General features: G+C 39.7%; 1 protein-coding gene across 1 annotated transcript in view; it reads right to left on the bottom strand.

Moving 5' to 3' along the window:
* Positions 1–2,917: 2,917 nt before the first annotated feature.
* The window catches only part of CDH11 (cadherin 11), a 150,648-nt gene continuing 134,219 nt past the window's right edge, over positions 2,918–19,346 (bottom strand). The window contains exons 12-13 of the mRNA XM_045989064.1: positions 7,597–7,848; positions 2,918–5,798 (exon numbers count right to left, since the gene is read on the bottom strand). Of these exons, the coding sequence (XP_045845020.1) occupies positions 5,302–5,798; positions 7,597–7,848 (749 nt within the window). The 3' untranslated portion in view covers positions 2,918–5,301. The remainder of the gene's footprint in view (positions 5,799–7,596; positions 7,849–19,346) is intronic.

The raw sequence follows: 19,346 nt of genomic DNA, 5'->3' as shown, positions 1-19,346 counted from the left end.
GCCTAATCATTTTTTAACAAATATATATATATTTGATTTTCAACATTCACATTGTAGAAACATGCAGAACCCAGCTGAAACAATGCGTGGTCTTGTCTCATCTATTGGTTTGGATCCAGAAGGCAGGTTAGGCAATGAAAAGTCTGACTAGATCCTGTTGTCTAGCTCTGTAGCCAATGGCTGTTCAAAGTAAGAAGCCAAACCCTTGGAGGGAGGAAGTGTGCATCCCATCTTACTGCCACTGTCTTAGCCCATCACTGATGATGAAGAATAACGTCGTTGTTGGCTCTTTAACCTAAGTTTAAAGGATAAACCGCTGGACTAAGGTGGAGGAAATGGGAACCATTCCCATCCAGTTTGACAACCACTTCCTGTGATGCTTGGGAGAGACACTTAGCCTCTCATTCACCATCTCTGCCAATATAGCCCATACTTTGCCTTCTCACAGGAATGAGATCAGTTTTTCACGTCTAGTACATGCTCTCCCACACAGCAAGAGCTCAAAAAAAAGCTTCACTAATTGAAGAAAAATTATCGAATTAAAGTGCCCTTCTTATTTTTCAAAGCATTTGACATACATGGATAAGGTTTATGCTTATTAATTATCCATATTATTAAAACTAAAGTGAGCATTACTTGCCCGCCCCAGAGGAACCGACTTACTTCACCTGACAAAATACGCCTTTCAGTGGGCAGAGAATAGTGAACCCCAGTTAGAAACATGGTCACTCCAGAGACTTTTAGCGCCCTCTGATGACTTCTACTCTACATGCCCAACCCACCTGTGTAGGGAGCTAGCAGCAAATCCCAATTTCTGATGACGTATTTGACAGTCCTATCTGTCACACAGCACCAGTTTACAAGTCCAGCCCAAACTGAATTCAACTTTTTTCCCACAAACCCACTTCTCCTCTTGGATTCATCACCACAGACACCAAGATCACCATTCACTCCATTTCTCAGATAAAGAAACTTAAAATCATACTGGCATTCTCCAATCAACCATCCCATCTGGATAATCTGCCTTGTTGATGTGCCGTCATCCACTCAGGAAATATTGCTTGCATACCTATGGTGTTTCAGGCACCATGCAAAGAACTTGGCATGTGGTAAGAAAGCACGATCCCTGCCCCCTTGGAGCTTACACTCTGTGGTGACAGTCAGACCCACACAAAAAGGTGGTAACTAACTACCACAGGAAAAGGTGGTAACTAAGTTGAAAGAGTTGCGGTTGATACAAAGGAAACCAACAAAGTGTGGCCTACTTCGGTTTGAAAGCAGGTCTGTTTGGGCTGTACAAGGAACTGATGGATAGCCAGTGTGGTTGGAGCACAGTGCACTGGAAGGAAAATTGGAAGAGATAAAGTTGGGCAGGTTTGCTGGTCCTGTTTACGTAAAGCAACTGAGTACGGGAATTGGAATTTATTGAAAGACTGTGGGAAGCCAGTGAAGAGGTTTGGGTTATGGACTCATGGGATCTGACTTGTATGTTAGTATCCTTCTGCCTTCTTTGTGGAGAAGAAGCTGGAAGTCCGAGAGAATGGCTATGGGTCTGTCTTAGTCCTTCCAGGTCAGAGGTGAGGATGGTCTAGACCAGGCTAATGACAGTGCGGAAGTGCAGAAGCCTCACCTCCTTTCTGTCCCCTGTTTACTCAATTATTTTAGGCCCTCATTATATCTTAGCTTTCATAAAACCCTCTTGGGGGGCGCCTGGGTGGCTCAGTGGGTTAAAGTGGGTTAAAGCCTCTACCTTCAGCAGATCATGATCCCAGGGTCCTGGGATTGAGCCCCACATCAGGCTCTCTGCTCCGCGGGAAGCCTACTTTCTCCTCTCTCTGCCTGCTTGTGATCTCTGTCTATCAAATAAATAAAATCTTTTTTTTTTTTAAAGATTTTATTTATTTACTTGACAGAGAGAGATCACAAGTAGGCAGAGAGGCAGACAGAGAGAGAGGAGGGAAGCAGGCTCGCTGCTGAGCAGAGAGCCCGATGCGGGACTCGATCCCAGGACCCTGAGATCATGAACCGAGCCGAAGGCAGAGGCCCAACCCACTGAGCCACCCAGGCGCCCTCAAATAAATAAAATCTTAAAAAAAAAAAAAAACCCTCTTGGACTACCTGTAGGTATAGATGTTCCTACTCTGTCCCCCATACTGCCTGCCACATAGATTTGGCCACTCCTGTGCTCAGAGATCCCAATTCACCTCCTACTTTCTACTTGCCACCATTATCCTACAGAGGCTCTCAAAAAGAGGTGAATTATACTCACAATTACCTGGGAACAACTGAAAATATTTTGGACCAGATCCCACCTGCTGTACAGAGTGATACTCTCTGGGCACCGTGAATGTATATCATTAGTAAGTTTCTCCAAGCCATGTAGATCATCTGTCTCTTATCCTCTCCACCATCCCCAGGACACTGGCCTATGAGATATAATGCAAGATCTGTCCAAAACTGCTGCAACTGGCCTACTCTCCTCAGCATCTTACCATCTCCCGTTATATCTCATATGTATTTTGTTCCCGCAGCCTTCAGGGAGAGAAGGTATCCTGTTGCACTGTCTGGGAAGGTGGGTGGGTGCAGAGATGGATAGTGATTACAAGACAACAGGATAGATACTTTGGAGCAGGGTTGGGAAGACCAAAAGTTATCAAGGAAAGTAGCAAAATTCTTTGGGCATCCCAAAGTCACTAGCGGGGTCTACCAAGTGAGATATGGATGTTTGAATGAATGGATGGATGGATGATGAATGTAAACAAAGCCATTACTCAAGGATAAGAAGAACAGAGCAGTGTTCCTTCTTTAGCTGAATCGATGTCATAAAGCAGTAATTACTCTATATCGAAATAAGGAAGAACCACTTAAATGAAGATTACTTTTAAGGCAATATGTTCCAAATGAAAGAGGACTCCACTAGTTGGGAAAGACATTTTATTTCCAAGCTTCTAAGAGGGTTCTACAAACAATAGAGGCTTAAAGTAAAAAAGAGAAGATAAAAAGGAAAAAAAAAAAGAGGAAAACAAGTTTTTTAATTGTTGAAAATTAGACAACCTTTTTTTTTTAACTTAAACATAAAAATGTAAAAACGTAGTTGTCAAATCTAATCTAAATACATTCCTAGACAAAAAGGATCATCTGTGGTGATGGGGTTACTTACAGCTGTATTCTTGTTTAAGTGCTATTCATATTCCTTCTGAATTATTTCTTTATTTCAAATTCAATTGGAGATCTGTGCAAATCTAGCAAAATATTCTTTGGGTTACAAAAACTATATAAAAAAATGAACAAAACCTGCAATTACGAAAGTATTGAGAATGTGCAATCCTTCATTGAAATGAAAGATTCCAAAGTGACATTGTCCACAGAATTTATTCCACTGAAGGGTTCAGACAATTTGATTTAAATGCAAAGGAAAATGAAAGTGAGCACTTCATAAAAACATTTCTCTTTTTACGCATTTTCACTGAGTCATTAAAAAATAGGATGTAGCAGGGAATTAGGAAATGCTTGAAACAAACTTTCACAATAAAGTTTCAAAAGAAGAGAGAAATCTAAAAATTGTCTGCAATCCAGGAGAAAGCATGTGCCCTGTGTCTAGGGGAAAGAGGGAAAACACTTGTAGCATGACTTTGTGTCATCTTTCCCCGAGTATTGCTACATTTTGACCTTTGGCCCAGCTGAACAGGTGAAATGTCTTTCATGGAAGTCCCATTCCCAGGCAGCTAGATGGGACTTCCGGAGATAGTAAGCATACTGGAACTGACCTTCAGAATCCACCATGGTCCCTGCCTTCGTTCTGAGCTGATTGCCCAAAGCATATTTTAAAATAAAGATTTGGAAATGAATTGCTCTTTTTTTTATCAAAATTTAAAATGCCACATTATTTTATGACAAGTTACATTCATAGGAGAAAAAATAAGCAGTTTCAAGTGTCAAAGTCATTTTCATAGCCTGGCAAAATCAAAGTAGGGAAAAATAGAATAACATCAGATGTCTGACTGGATTTATATTTTTGACTCTTCACTCCCTCAACTACCAAATGCTCAGTGTGGGGCATAAAACCCGTATCTTGGGAGTTTCGAGTTCCGATCAGTTCGGTCCCTCATGGATTCCTCTCTTATAGCCACTGAATTACTGATAGGCAAGATAAACGCCTATTATATACCACGTATTGCAAAATCAGAGACTGACCTAGATCTTTAGCATCCTTCTTTTTCAGAAGATGTATGTGGAGGAAAGCAAGGAAGCTAACAGAGAATGTACAAGAAAGCTTTACATGGTATTACAGAATCTCGTCTGAAAAAAAAAAATTGCAAAATAGATTTGATTTTAAATAAACCATAAAAGCAGCAGACTACAACAGCTCATAAATAGGGTTATGAAAAGATCACAATTATCTTAAATTAGAAATATAAATGGGTCATTAGAAATACTTAAATTTTTCAATGTTAAGAATGAAACCCAGAATTAAAAAAGAATCTGTTTTTATTTCAAAGGTTGCTTCTTATATTGAAGCTCATATTAAAGCAACAGTACAATGTTCATAAAATATAAGTGTGATGCCGTAACATTTCTTACATGTCAGAATACTGATATTTGTATGTATACTAAAATAAGAACTTTAAAATTGTACAAATAGATACATTAAAAATGGCATAGAAATAGGGAGCCTCTCACTGAAACAAGACAGTTATATCTGGCACGTATTAGTTTAAGATGAAAGTAGAAGCAAAAAGATTTACAAGAATCAGCAGTAACAAGATTGATGCTCAAGAGACATAATTGTACATTGTATTGTACATACATTGTATGGGTTTAAGCTGGCTGAATATTATATATTTCAAGTTTAAAAATGCACTACATATAGAGTGTCCATAGTTTAAGGCGAAATTACAGCTCAGAACTGTTGTCCTTTCTAATTTTGTGGAAGCTTCTTTGACAAGTAAAAAAAAAAAAAAGAAGAAGAAAGAAAGACTTAGATGTTCATAACACATAAACAATTTCCCTTCATTGTAAGTTCATGTTAGACTTCTCCTTCACTTAAATATTTTGTACGCCAAGTGGTTTTCTTTAGAGAAGTTGATAAACAACTTCAATATTTGCCTTTTTGCGAGAAAAGGTACTTCACAGTATTTACCACTTTGATGTCCTTGCAGTTTATTAAACGTATCCTCTCTGTAAAACTTTGCTTGTTTTAAATGAGCCTTTCCTTGATTTAAAAAAATACCTGTTTACATATCTTCTAGATTCTTCAGAACGCCAGACACAGTTCTTAAGGCCAAATTTGTATCATTATTGTTAAGAGTCGTCATCAAAAGTGTCTTTGGAACCGTACAAGTCTGCTAGTTTCTTAAAACGAGGTCCCCAGTTCTGTAGGTAGTCATAGTCCAAGTCTGAATCTGTGGTGGCTGATTCTAAGGAGCTCAAGGACCCAGCCACTGAGCCCCTGCCTTCGTAACCATAGATTTGGATGGAATCATAAGGAGGGGCAGTCGGGTCGTTATCTGCCTCCTGGATTCTCGTGTTGATGAAGTCATCCACGTCCACGCTGTTGGGTGCTGGCCGGAGCCCAGGTCTAGGCATGTACTGATACTCGGGTTTTATGTCTTTGCGAGGGATAAATCCATTGATCCCATCTGGATTCTGGAGGGTGGCGATGTCAAAGGCTTCTGTGTCTTCTTCCCCACCTCCTTCGTCATCATAGGTAATGATGTTCTCACGGACATCTTCTTCCTCAAAGACGATGAGTGGTTCTTTCTTTTGCCTTCTCAGGGTCACAAACAACACTACGATGACTATAAGGAAAGCACAAGAAAGTGAGCACAGGTTAAGCCCAGTATTCCTTGGTTTCCCCCCACTGTTGCCGAGGAGGACTCGGCTTACCGTAAGGCATGATATGCACGTGCTCAGACCAGGTACCAGTCTGCAAGTCTACGAAATGAGAGTGTTACCTGGAATCCCCAAAGATGTGTAAAGCCGCCCTGCACCTGACTCTTCCTCTGCAAAACGCTGCCAGGAAAATACGATATCCAAACAAGCCGGCAAGTTGGAACTATTTTGAGCTCTTTACAAATGAATCTGACATTATTTGGAAGCCATCCTTCTAAGAATTAGGAAGATTCTAAATAGACTGGTTTGCAGCCTCTTAAAAATGGCTTATGTTGGTTTCTTTTTCCAAGGGAAGACAGCTGTTTCTCCAAACTTACAAATTAGGGTGTTCGGAGACCTCAGGTCCTACCTTTCCCTGGGAAGGGATGCTCGTCCCTGCCCAGAGGGCTGCGGGTTTGTGGGGGTGGGGAGGAGCAGTGATCCTACTCTGCCTTAATAAGAAATCTTATCATAACTGTGGTTGGATTCTCTTCAAATCACTGTAGAGAAGAAGGGAAGTTTATAATGACCCCCAGGAGACAAATCTCCTCTATTTATTTAAACACAGGAAGGTAGCATCTGCTGAACCCCAGAGGAAGCAGCTCCATCTCCCCCTTGAGAGAGGCAATTCCAGGACACTCAGGCAACCTAGCATGAGTGGGCAGAATCACACTTAAAAGGAAAGCTGAGACACTGCTTAATTCTTCATCCTCCATCTCCCCACGAGAGGCTTCTACAATATTCCATGAGAACACCCTCCCACATTTTACTTTGTCTAGACTAAAGAAAAACTTGTTTGTGCCTGAATCTGGCAAGCCCCTCTGGGGTCCACCCCAGAGAGCCCCTCTGAGAGCCCCTCTGGGTCCACCATCACTGGGAGATGCAAGAATGAGAGCTCCCTTTCTCCCCCAGGGCTGGACACAGTGCTCTGGTACCCAGATAATTCTCAAGAATTCTTGGTTGACCTAAACTCACGGGCTCTTCCCTTTGCAGCTGGGCACTCTCAACTCATTCAATGGAGAACCAAACATCATGGGACAAGCATAAATTTGATGTCAGAAATCCTTGGGTTTGAAAGCTGATTTTTCTCCTACGGGATCTCTTCCTGAAGCTCAGCAGTGGTAAGTGTTACCAGCATGAGCACACTGCCGTTCTTACAGAGATGAGATGTAAGTGTAGGAAAAGCCTCCTACGGGTCCCCATAAGCTGAGGCTCGCAACCAGACATTGTATTTGCTAATCAGAGGAGGAGTCAAGTTCCAGCCTGGCCAGGCCAACCTCCAGCCAGTTCCTTGAGTCCTTCATGCCATGTCTTTGGCCTCATGATTATTCCTTCTCTTTCTAACTCTTCTCTTTCCTCTTCTAAGGCAAACTGTTGCTCGTACACCCGCCCTCTGCGTAATTTCCTCTTCTGCAAAACCTTGTCAGATGTCCGCCTGCAACACCCCCAGACGGCTGCTGCTCTGCAGTCCCACGACATCGGCAATGTGCTCATCATAAGCGTCCCCCGACTCTGCTCAGAATGCTCCCCCCCCCCCCCCCCCCCCCCGTCGCTCCAGAACCATAAAGTGCACCAGAGCAGGCCCTACATCTGCCTTGTCCCCAGCGGTAGCCACGGGATACGGCATATCCAGGATAATCAGCCCGCACTCCAGAAATTACACGTTTCAGGGATGGGCATCCGATTGCCAAACCCTTCCCGCAGGTGCCAGCGGAGCCCCCTTACCCAGGAGAATGACGATGCAGGCGAGGATGGCGATCAGTGCGCCCGTGCTCAGGCCGGCGTTCAGGATGTAGGCCTCGGCATTGCAGGACAGCAGTGCGCCGTGCACGTCACACCCACACACCTTGATGGTGAGGGTGTTGGTGCTACTCATGGGTGGGATTCCACCATCGCTGATCACGATGGGCAGGAGGTACAGATCCTGCTTCTGCCGACTGAAGCCTCCACGCCGGGCGTACACCCCTGCGGTGTTGTCTGTTGGGAGAGCAGAGACATTTCCTCTCAGAGCGGGCCCCGGAATCACAGCATGAATATCCGTGCATTCGGCTTGGCAGAGGAGGGGGTGCGCTTTCCGGTCACCAAGGTCAACAACAAGAATCTTTAATCTACGTATTTGCGGAAGCCATAGTCACCTGGCATTGCAGAATAGTGTCTCCGTATTTTGGGACCAAGTTTACAAATTGGCTCTTTTTTATTTCGTAGATACAAAGACCCCCACTGGGAAGCTCACCACACTGTTTTCTGTTTGGGTGTCACCTTCATCAGATAACCACAATGAAGTGTGGGCTTGGACCACATGCCCTATGTGAGTATGGCAGATAATTAAATATATAAGTGACAGTGAGAAAAAAACAAACAGAAAACATATTTTTCATGGTTGTGCTTTCCTACTTCATGACAAATCTTTGGCCAGTTTCTGTGTGTGTGGTGTATATGTGTGTGTGTTTAAGAGATTTCCAGTCCACACTCAAACCTTGCCCAAACTGTAAACCCACTTGCGAGCCCTAAAGAAAAATATTTATCTTTAAAGAGAAAAATATTTTATAAAACCGGTAGCAGATTTATAGTTTCTTTGAAATTCAAGCACCATCCACCACCTGGTTAAACATGTCGTGCCTCCTGCCCAGAATAATTCCAAGTTCTCTTTGTGGTCCACACAACATTGCCCACCTCTACACAGTGAATCACTGGATTTTTCCTTCATCTGAAGACTTGACTTTGCCTTCAGGGTCACATCCCATCTGTTCCACATGTCCCAGTCCAGCCTGACATGCAGAACTTTCTTCTGCTTCCCAAGCATATCACACTTCACACATGCCTTTCTAGCCCCTGCCCTATGGCACCAGGAAGCTCTTCCTCATGGCATGAGAGGTAAACTCCTCAAACCTCTAAATTAATATATTTTTATATTATCCAAAAGTTATCACATCAGGGAGGCCTTTCTAGACCTCCCCCATCATCTCCTGTTGAAATACCCACTTTGACCTCACCTGGAGTGTGAACTTCGGAGGCTAGGGGATTCATTTCAATCTCTAGTGTTGGACATGCAATAGACATTCAATAAATATTTTTTGAACAAATGGCCTAACTGTATTCTGGGAAAGATTTAACCAAAATTTCAGATGTTGCTTTCCACATATTTCTCAATCTTTTGTCACCTAAGCCCCCCAACTACTTCCTCAGCATGTTTTCTGAAGATCTGTACCAACCAACAGTATTTTTTCGCAGGCTGTATGCTCTGGGGGAAAATTACGTAACAGAGGAAGTTTTGAGTATGTTCTATCTAATTATACACACACACACACACGCACACACACACACACCCCCCAGAGATCCTCAATATGGTTTGCCTCTGTTTGTGATTACAATCAGTAACTTACAGCAATATGAATGTTATGACCAACATGATCGCCCAATAGCTATCAGGTTTTGAATGGACTGACAGTACCCTGAATTAGCTCTTGTCATAGGAAGAAATATCTTAGAGTCTCTAAATTAAATTGATATATTTTAGGCGAAGGGAAATGTATTCAGTCTGATTTAGAGATGAGCAGATACTCTGATTACTGCAGAAGGTAAGGTGTATGTATGCACTGGTCTTTGCCAAGCTGTATAATGACAGATTCCCTGCCCTTCATCGCCAACACCTCAAACAAAACAAGGCTGAATGCCTAAATCTCATTTCCGTATTTCTGAATATTGTATGACTGGCATAATTGTTCTTGTCACTGGAAAAAATTATACGTACTATGGAAAGTCATGAAAAAAGATTAAAAAAATGGCCAAAGAGACTGTTACTGAAAATTCAGTTTCCTGACTGTTCTCTCCTATTCCAGCCTATACCATTGTTTTATGCCTACGAATTACAAAAAAAAAAAAAAAAAAAAATTACATATCTATAATAAATTATTTCAAAATATGTTATTTTTCCCATCTCATACATTTTTTGAATTGATAAGTTTTTCATAAATTATAAGTGACAATATCTTTCCTGTTTTAATGATATGAGATGTCACTAATGTCACTATGAATAAAAGTGAAAAGTAAAAATCAAAGAGGAAGAGCAAATTACTTAAATAGCCTGGTCAAATACACTTCTCTGATATGATCCCCAACGGATCATTTATTTAGTTTATCTATTGGGTCACACCCTGTTACCCAGGGTGTTGGGTTGGAGGACATGTAAGCTGACCGTTTGTTTCTGTAAACATGTAGAAGGCACAAATTCAAGTCTATTCTTCAGGGTGCCATCCACAAAAAACTGGACCCGCAGATCACAGCACGCCGGCTTACACATGACAGTAACTGAAACATGGATCTGAGCAGGACACGAGCTGTGAATGCAGGATGTCTCATATTCCGAACCAGCAAGTCCCCTCAGACACATTCAAACTGTTACAGAAGAGCTCATCGGAATACCCAGATGCACGAACCATTTACAGTCTCTGAGCAACAGACCTGTAGAATCTTGAGAATTTTTTAAAAAGTTCCTCTAGCCAAACATGTTTCACATATGAATTTTAAGATGAATTTAAAAGGTGGGAAAGAAATGGACTGAGTGTCTCTTCTTGGGCATACACTAACTGCACGCTTTAAAATGAGTCATTTCTCCTGTCTAGAGCCTCACGTATTCATCTTTAAAATGAGGACACCGGTTGCTATCAAGCGTGCCTCCCAGGAATCAAATAACATAATAAAAGTCATGGTTCTCCCAGGGCTCATGGAAATCCTTCTACTAGAGAAAACTTTACACCCAGTACTGACATCCTCCGGAGCTGGTGAACGAGAGAACGGTAGACAGATGTGTAGGCTAGAAACGTGACTAACCAGCCCGGCTTGGCACTTTGGTGTTCGATACTGTTTGAATGAGTAAAGTATTTCCCCTCTAGATCCAAATGGCTCAGTACCAAGAAGAGACTGAGCTTTTTTTTTGGGGGGGGGGGGGGATGGGCATTTTACAGGAGTCAGTGCTGCATCCTGTGATGGTCTTTTTTGTGGTCCATTCTGATCACTGATCTACTAACCAAAAAAGCCACCACTATGGGCAGGAACTTCATTGAAGACACATCTAGAAAAACAAATTGAAAAACTAACTAGCCATAATAACAAAAACCACTATTCTGGAAATCAGTTGTGCATCCTAAATTTGACTACAGACTTTCTGTCATCCAAATTAGCAACCACTGCCTATCTGTTTTTGAGAGGGTCCCCTCACTTTGGACATACACATTCCTCAGGTTTAGGGTGGCCCATGGGTAAAAACAGGTTCCAGGTGGACACATTTTCAGGGGAGTGTCAAACTGGCACCGTGGTTCACACGATGAGGAGAATAAGGCATTTGTTCTCAATGTTGAAATGTCCAGCAAGAGATTTCGCAGATCCTTCTCCTTTATAAAACATCCAAAGAGCAAATCTCTTAGTATTCGGGGTCAAAGAGGTCTGGGTTTGAATCTTGTGCCGTCTACATATTAATTGCCTGATTTTAGTCTTATTAAGTAAATGTCCTATTTCTCCATTCTCACCCAGGAAACTAATCATTTTCAATGTTAAAATAATTCCATTCATAAAGGTACTCAACACAGCGACAGACTGTTGGAGATGCTCAGTAAATATTAATTCTTTCCTGGAAGCGATCCTCTTTCAGCAATAAACTAATGAGGAAGAGAAACCTATTGGCAGAGAGAGGAAAGTGAATTCCTGGAAATGTCATCGCAGCTTGGAATACAACTGCCTCCACAGAAGGGCTCATCATCCAGAGGTACGAACACAGTTCACGCTTCTCAGTCCTGGGCACGGTATTTCCCATGGCAAGAAAATGTTTTTCAGGCACCTCACTATTTCATCCTGACACCCAGTGTTCCCATCCTGGGCCACAGACACGCAACCAGTTTCATTTCCCCCCGCTTAGGCAAAACCTTGCAAATGGGGTCATTAATTACTAGTATATGTCATGCACAAATTGTAGTGTCTCTATTAATGGAAAATATATTCAGATTCAAATTTCCATGTCTATAACCTGGACTCTCTAATCACATGCTGTTTTTACCTGCATACTTTGTCATTACACCAATAAAATGTAAAGGTACCTGATAATGATGGTCTCCATGGTACCAGTGTGGGGATGCAAACATAGGATTATGATGATGATGTAGTCCATTGGAGGTACACATACAACTGACATTAAAAAGGGAAATTATAGGGGCGCCTGGGTGGCTCAGTGGGTTAAAGCCTCTGCCTTCGGCTCAGGTCATGATCCCAGGGTCCTGGGATCGAGCACCGCATCGGGCTCTCTGCTCCGCGGGGAGCCTGCTTCCTCCTCTCTCTCTGCCTGCCTCTCTGACTAGTTGTGATTTCTCTCTGTCAAATAAATAAAATATTTTTTTAAAAAAAGGGGAAATTATGATGGGTAACTAGTCCTCGATTGATAGACCACACTAGGTGCCATCTTCCCTATGCTGAAAGCAGTGGTTTGTTGTTGTTGTTGTTTTTCTCTGATACAAGACTTTGCAAAACACTGGAAATACTGTTTTTTTGGCTGATACAAGATTTTGAAAAATGGGCATCATACAGGCATAGACCCTGCATGTTAAAAATTTGAAAAAGAGAAACCATTACAGCAAAGACTTAGTACATTGTGGTCTCACCATGGTGTCAGGAGAAAGGTTTGACCTAAGGTGAGGGAATCCGTCCCCTCAGTAACTTCACTAAAGCTCTTAAGATGTCCTGATTTGGCCACTCTGTTTCCTTTGTCCTTCTGTCATTTTTCAACCTGATCAGATGGAGACTGTTAAACATCTGGAGAATTAAAGCTAAACCTTGCTCTTATTTTGTTCATTTCTGACCCATATCTACCTACTGTACCCTTACTGCTCACACTTGAGACAAAGTAGGTCTATCTACCACTTAAATAGTTCCCACACACTTGAAGACAGTTATGCAGTTGCTAGCAGAATAATCATTATTTGATTACTTTCCTCTGGGCCCTCTCCATTTTCCCTAGAAATGTGGCAATAGCTCTATCAGGATAATGGAAAAAAACATATCCATGCATGTGAGATGTAAGTGGATATATATCTATATCTGTATATATATATATATATATATATGTAATATATGTATTATATATATTATATATAATATATATATGTAATATATGTACATATATATGTATATATACAGATATAGATATATATCCATATATATATCTTCTGACACACATACTATGTATATGCATATATATGTGTGTCAGAAGTATGTGTGTCAGAAGTCTCAATGGAGTTTTATGCTTTAATACTTTTAGAAGTATATATGCTAGACAATTACAAAAGACATCACTGGAAATTTTAATTATTTAGATTTAATTTTTTTAAAGTAAGTGTGGGACTTGAAGTCACAACCCCAAGATCGAAAGTCACATGCTCTAACAACTGAACCAGCCAGGTGCTCCTAGTGATTTAGATTTTTTACACTCATTTAGATCTGTGATTATTTAAAACTTAATTGAAATTGTTGATGCCATCTTTGCCATCTTCAATCTCAGTGGCTGAAATAATAGAAATTTCAAATAAGACTTGCCAAGTTTGTAGCATTATATTTTTGGTATTACTTATGCTCAGAGATGACCTTAATAACTCGTGTGTACATATTAATGAAGAAAATTGTCTGACCCAAGACTCTCATGGCTATACTGTCTTGCAACTGAATTAAGGAGCTGCACACTAAAAGGAGATCATCACGATCCTTGAATTAACACCTTTGATACTGAGGGATCAGCAAAACGATGTTATAATAAATAACATCTTAGAAATAACTATGTGTATGAGTGTATGAGATATCTAAGGGTGCACCGTTGGTCAGTATTAATAGATTTTTCTTTGTTGTAATTAACCACTTCCCTTGAAATTAACACTTCCTCCATTTTTGTATGAGAATAATTCTCTCCTCGGTGACAGGGAGGGAAAAAGAAAAATATTACCTAAGTATTTCTTGGTTTAAGACAAGGAAAACTACCAATGAAGTCAGTGGGATATAAACTTTTAGGGTCTTTTCGTGCGTTGAGAAATCCCAAGAGTTAGTTAAATCAGCGACCAGAGGAAACCCTGAAAGAATATGTCTGTTCCACCAAAATGACCTATCTTTTTTGTTGTTGTTGTTGGGCTGGGGAGGGAGTGAGCTCCCAGATAAGCTGTGTTGTAATGGGCAAACTGCTGCAATGAAATTCAGGCAGAAAAGGAACATAATTATTTACACAGAGAAAATGGCAGCACATTAAAAGACATCTGCCATTTTGATCTGCCAATAGAGCATCTTCCATATTGAAGCAATTAAGAGGAAGAAAAAAAAGTTCCATAGAAATCTATTTGGCTATCTTTAAATAATAAAAATAAAAATAAAAAAAACAGGAGCATATTTGGATGCTATCTGATGCTGCTCATAAAAAAAAAAAATGTTCTAAACTTAGAAAAAAAAAGGCAGGTGGGGGAGGAGGAAAAAAGCTATGTGCCAGTTGGTCTAATGGGGTGAATGTGTCTTGGATGTCCCAATTTACTCAGCCAAATCTGCTTTTCATGCACACTTTTTGTTGTTGTTTTGGTCTGGTTTTTGCATTTTTTTGAGCACTGTGAAGTAAATTCTGAATGCATCAGGTAGTAGAGCTCATTTGATCTGCAACTTGGCTCATCTTTGATAATATATGTGCAAAATAAGCACCTTTCAAGGTCATCTCTTCCTGGATCCAAGCCCTAGATGTCCAGTTTACCTTTGTGAGATAATAAATAATTAATGGAAAGAAGAGGTGGGTTATGGGCTATTGACTCCTCGGAACATTCTGGGATTATAAGGTGGTGTCTTTTTAAGCCTGAAGCTTATGTCATAATATAGTCATTTTTCCTCTAATAATAATAGATCCCTGAATTTTCTGAAGCATGATGACCTATTTCCCCAGCCATTCTTTCATTCTAATCCTTACATTTGGTCAAGCCACTATTTTAAGTGCTGGGACACTGCCCCCACAGAGCTCATGTTCTAGTAGGAGACAAACAGGGAATGAGTGTTTAGAATGCAAGATAAGAAAAAAGAAGAAAAACGAATGTGGTGTTCCTTCCTCAGAAGAGGAAGCACTCAAGAGGGGCTGGGATACCCTGCAAAGCTTCGCTTTAGTGACAGTATTTATGGGGAGACCTTAAAGAGGAGGAATAGGTGGGAGGAGTTCATTCCTGGCAGATCAAAGTATATGAAAACAGCTCATTTTCCCATGACTGTGGAAGATGGAAAGAAGAGACTGTAACCAGGGATCTATGAAATTACCTGGTTTTTAATGGAAGTCATAATGACACAAAATATAGAAGAAACATCAAGGGGTAGGTGAAGAAGTTCAACCAAAATAGGGAAGCTGCTTCATAATGTTCAAAGGGCTCCTCCGCCAATTTGTTGACTTGAAAAATCCTAAGAGTATTGTTGTTGGTTTTAAAGTAAGAACTTATCGTACGCTCCTGCAACCATCCTCTGTTGCTCAAATGATTAAGCAGTGTTTCTGGAGCTACATAACCCCCTGATCTGATAGGCCTCAAACTTGAGTCAAGATGGCCTATTGGAGAGTGTGCAACATGGGGGTTCTCAGAACCTGGGATGTGTTCCAACTGTTCCCACCTTCCAGTAATTTGGTACTGTCCTCTCTCAAAACAGCAGTTCAGTATATGAGTTAGGATTGATGTAATAATTGACAATTTTTAAAAAATAAAACAGTAACAGGATTAATTATGTGTCAAATATTCATGTTAGGATTGTTCCCCTTCTAGTGATAAAGAGTAACGCCAAGCATTAATCGCTGACCCACGTTCTTCCTCTATATTTTATCAAATGATCACTGTTTGGAAGAAGAGGTTTGGAAATTTAAAAATATGAGGTTCAATATTAGGATATTTCAATTTAATTACTTTAACAAATCATTAGGTCAAAGGACAAAATCACACTCCCTCCTCTGGTTAGAATCCAAAAATTGTGATAAAAATTGAACATCCTATTTTTTTTTTTTTTAAGTAGGCTCCACGCCCAGTGTGGAGCCCAACATGGGGCTTGAACTCATGACCCTGCGATCAAGACCTGAGTGAGATTAAAAGTTGGATACTTAACTGACTGAGCCACCCAGGTGCCCCTGAACATCAGTTCTTTTATTAAAATAATAATGGAAAGGAAATTTCCTAACACACACACACACACACACACACACACACACCACAACTCTTAATTTTAATATTACTACCAATATTATGCTTAATGGTGAAACTCTAGAAACTCCTAAGTAACAAGTAAGAATGGCTATTATTATTGCTGTTACTTAACATATTTTAAAGTGCAAATCTATGCAAATAGACAAAAAAACCCCAAAAAAACCCCAAATGTTAAAAAAGACAGGGCAAATTGTCATGACTTAGTTTTTACGTAGTTATGTCCTTACAAAATCCAGGAAAATTAGTTGAGAAGTTACATCACTTTAGAACAATGTCCAATAATTAATTAAAATAGCTATAGTTTATCCTAAAAATACTCACTTAGAAAATATAACTTAAAAATCAACTTCACAACAGCATCCAAAATATAAAGTTACTAGCTATCAGCTTAACAAGAAAAATACAGAAGAAAACTACAAAACTTCCCTGATGGCAATAAAAAGAGAACTGATTCAGTAGAAAGTCAGATCATGCTTCTGGGTGGAAAGAATATTTTAAAATTTTTTGTTCTTAAATTAATCCATGAATTTAAGGTAAACGCAATAAAATTCACAAAGATATTTCTCAGGCACCTGGAAAACAATTCTAAAAATTACCTGGAGGAGCAAAAAAGCCAAAATTTAAGAGCAATAAGAGTAAGAAAATGAAAATAATGTGGAGAAAGCATCCCTCAGATTTTAACATAAATGTATATGATAGTAAAGAAAATTATAATACCAGCACTAGAGTAAACAGAATTATAAAAACTAAAATTCCAAAAAAAATCCATTATAATTGACCCTTGAACAATATGGGGAATAGGCCAACCCCCCCCCATGCAGTTGAAAATCTGCTTATAACTTTTCACCTTCCCAGAACTTAACAACTAATAGTGTGCTGTTGATCAGAAGCCTCACTGATAACATTAACAGTCAGTTAACAATTATATTGTATATAACATGTATTATATACTGTTTTTCTACAATAAAGTAAGATGGAGAAAAGAAAATATTATTAAGAAAATCATAAGGTAGAGAAAATACATTTATAGTAGTGTACTGTTTCTTAAAAAAATCCACGTGTAAGTGGACCCATGCATTCAAACCTGTGTTGTTCAAGGGCCAAGTGTACTATGTAAGGTAGATGATAATAAAGATAGTGTTATGAAGCAGATGGGAATGACCGATTATTTCTTAAGTGATATTTAGGTAATGGCCCGCAAATGGGGGCTATATATTTATTTCACATGAACAAACGGTTGAAATGGGAGATGTGTAAGAAAGAAAATATAGGTGAGTACTGACATCAATTTTGGATGAGAAAAGCATTGCTAAAGATAATATTAAACAGAGAAAACCTGGTACCAAAGTGCATCGTCTATAATTACAAACACAGCCAACCAGAACTGAAAGGTCATGGAAACACTGAGAAGGTCTATGCAGTAGGTATGACAGGTCCGAGGCTAATAACATTAGAAGATGAAGAGACTTTACAAATCAATTGCAAATTGGTGAATATACAATTCAAAAATTCAAAATTCAAAATTTGGGCAATAATTCAAAATTCAAAAAAAGGGCAAAGAACATGAATAGCCAATTTACAAAAGAAAAAGAACAGAAAATAAATGATCCATACTTATTTTAAAAATCCCAGGTTTACTAATAATGAAAGGCATTGATATTTTAAAATGTGACTATATTTCAACTTAGGAAGTTGTCAATGATACAAAAAGAGTAGTAACATCTAGAGTTGGCTTGAATGTGAAGAAATGAGACCCCCACCTATTTTACTCATTATAAATATTTCTGGTAGTATACATATTTCTGATGGGCAGTTTGTCAATTAAGTATCAAAAGCTGGGGCGCCTGGGTGGCTCGGTGGTTTAAGCTGCTGCCTTCGGCTCAGGTCATGATCTCGGGGTCCTGGATCGAGTCCCGCATCGGGCTCTCTGCTCGGCAGGGAGCCTGCTTCCCTCTCACTCTCTCTGCCTGCCTCTCTGCCTACTTGTATCTCTCTCTGTCAAATAAATAAATAAAATCTTTAAAAAAAAAAAAAAGTATCAAAAGCTTTTGATCCAATAATTCTGCTCTAGAAATTTATCCTAAAATACTAATTAGAAATTTGCAAAGGTGTGTGAAAACAATGGTCAGTTTAGGTCAGACACCTTTACAGTGGAAGTTAGGAAGATATTTAGAAGATGTTGACATAAGCGTATTGATGCTTGTAAATGTGTATCACGTATTAGGTGGGAAAAAAGTGGACATGAATTTTATGATGACCTTTTTTAGAGATCATATACATATATGCCAAGAAAAAGCCTGGACAGAAATAAAAACTAGCAGTGATTATTTCTTTTTTTTTTTTTTTTAAAGATTTTATTTATTTATTTGGCAGAGAGAGATCACAAGTAGGCAGAGAGGCAGGCAGAGAGAGAGAGAGAGAGAGAGAGGGAAGCAGGCTCCCCGCTGAGCAGAGAGCCCGATGCGGGACTCGATCCCAGGACCCTGAGACCATGACCTGAGCCGAAGGCAGCGGCTTAACCCACTGAGCCACCCAGGCGCCCGATTATTTCTGAATAGCATATTATCAAGTTATTTTATAATTAGTATTAACATTTCTGTTTCTTTGTATTTTCTAACTTTCCTATAGAGAATATGCATTAAGTATGTAGTAGAAGAAAATCGTAAAATTCTCCGCAAATATATGTTACTACAATTATAATGGCTGTGATTAAAATTGAACCCGAAGTACAATGTGTCCCCTATTCACTTTCCCTTGAAACCTTAGATTGGTACATTGAATTTCAGGTTTTTCCTCTTCTGAAGATAGTTATTATTTGACTACAGGGTAAACAAAGTTGTTTTTTTTTTTAAGCATTAATTAGAAAAGACATGAGCTTTATATTCATAGTATAGTGTATACAGCCGATGGTACCCTCCAAGAACCCAAGTTTGTTCGTTATTTCACTGATGGGCAGTGTGACCTTGGGCAAGTCTCTGAAGGTCCTAATGTCTCATACTCTATCCAGAAAATGGGGATAAAAATATTCATGCTAAACCTTGTGAGGCTATTTGAGGAATGAAGTAAAACAATGGTCATGACTAAGTTTTTATAAATTAATGAAGATCCAGATAGATGGGAAGGGTTATTCTTAGTATTTTTTTTTTTTTTTGCCCTTTTCTCAACCATTGCATATTTCTTGTGTTTTTAGAGATGCCATAAGGCTATTTTCAAAGTAAATGCATCTCAAAACTGGGGCAGGTC

The sequence above is a fragment of the Meles meles genome, chromosome 19 (genome assembly GCF_922984935.1).
Source record: "Meles meles chromosome 19, mMelMel3.1 paternal haplotype, whole genome shotgun sequence".
NCBI classification, from domain to species: domain Eukaryota; kingdom Metazoa; phylum Chordata; class Mammalia; order Carnivora; family Mustelidae; genus Meles; species Meles meles.
This window is presented reverse-complemented; position numbering and strand designations above follow the sequence as displayed.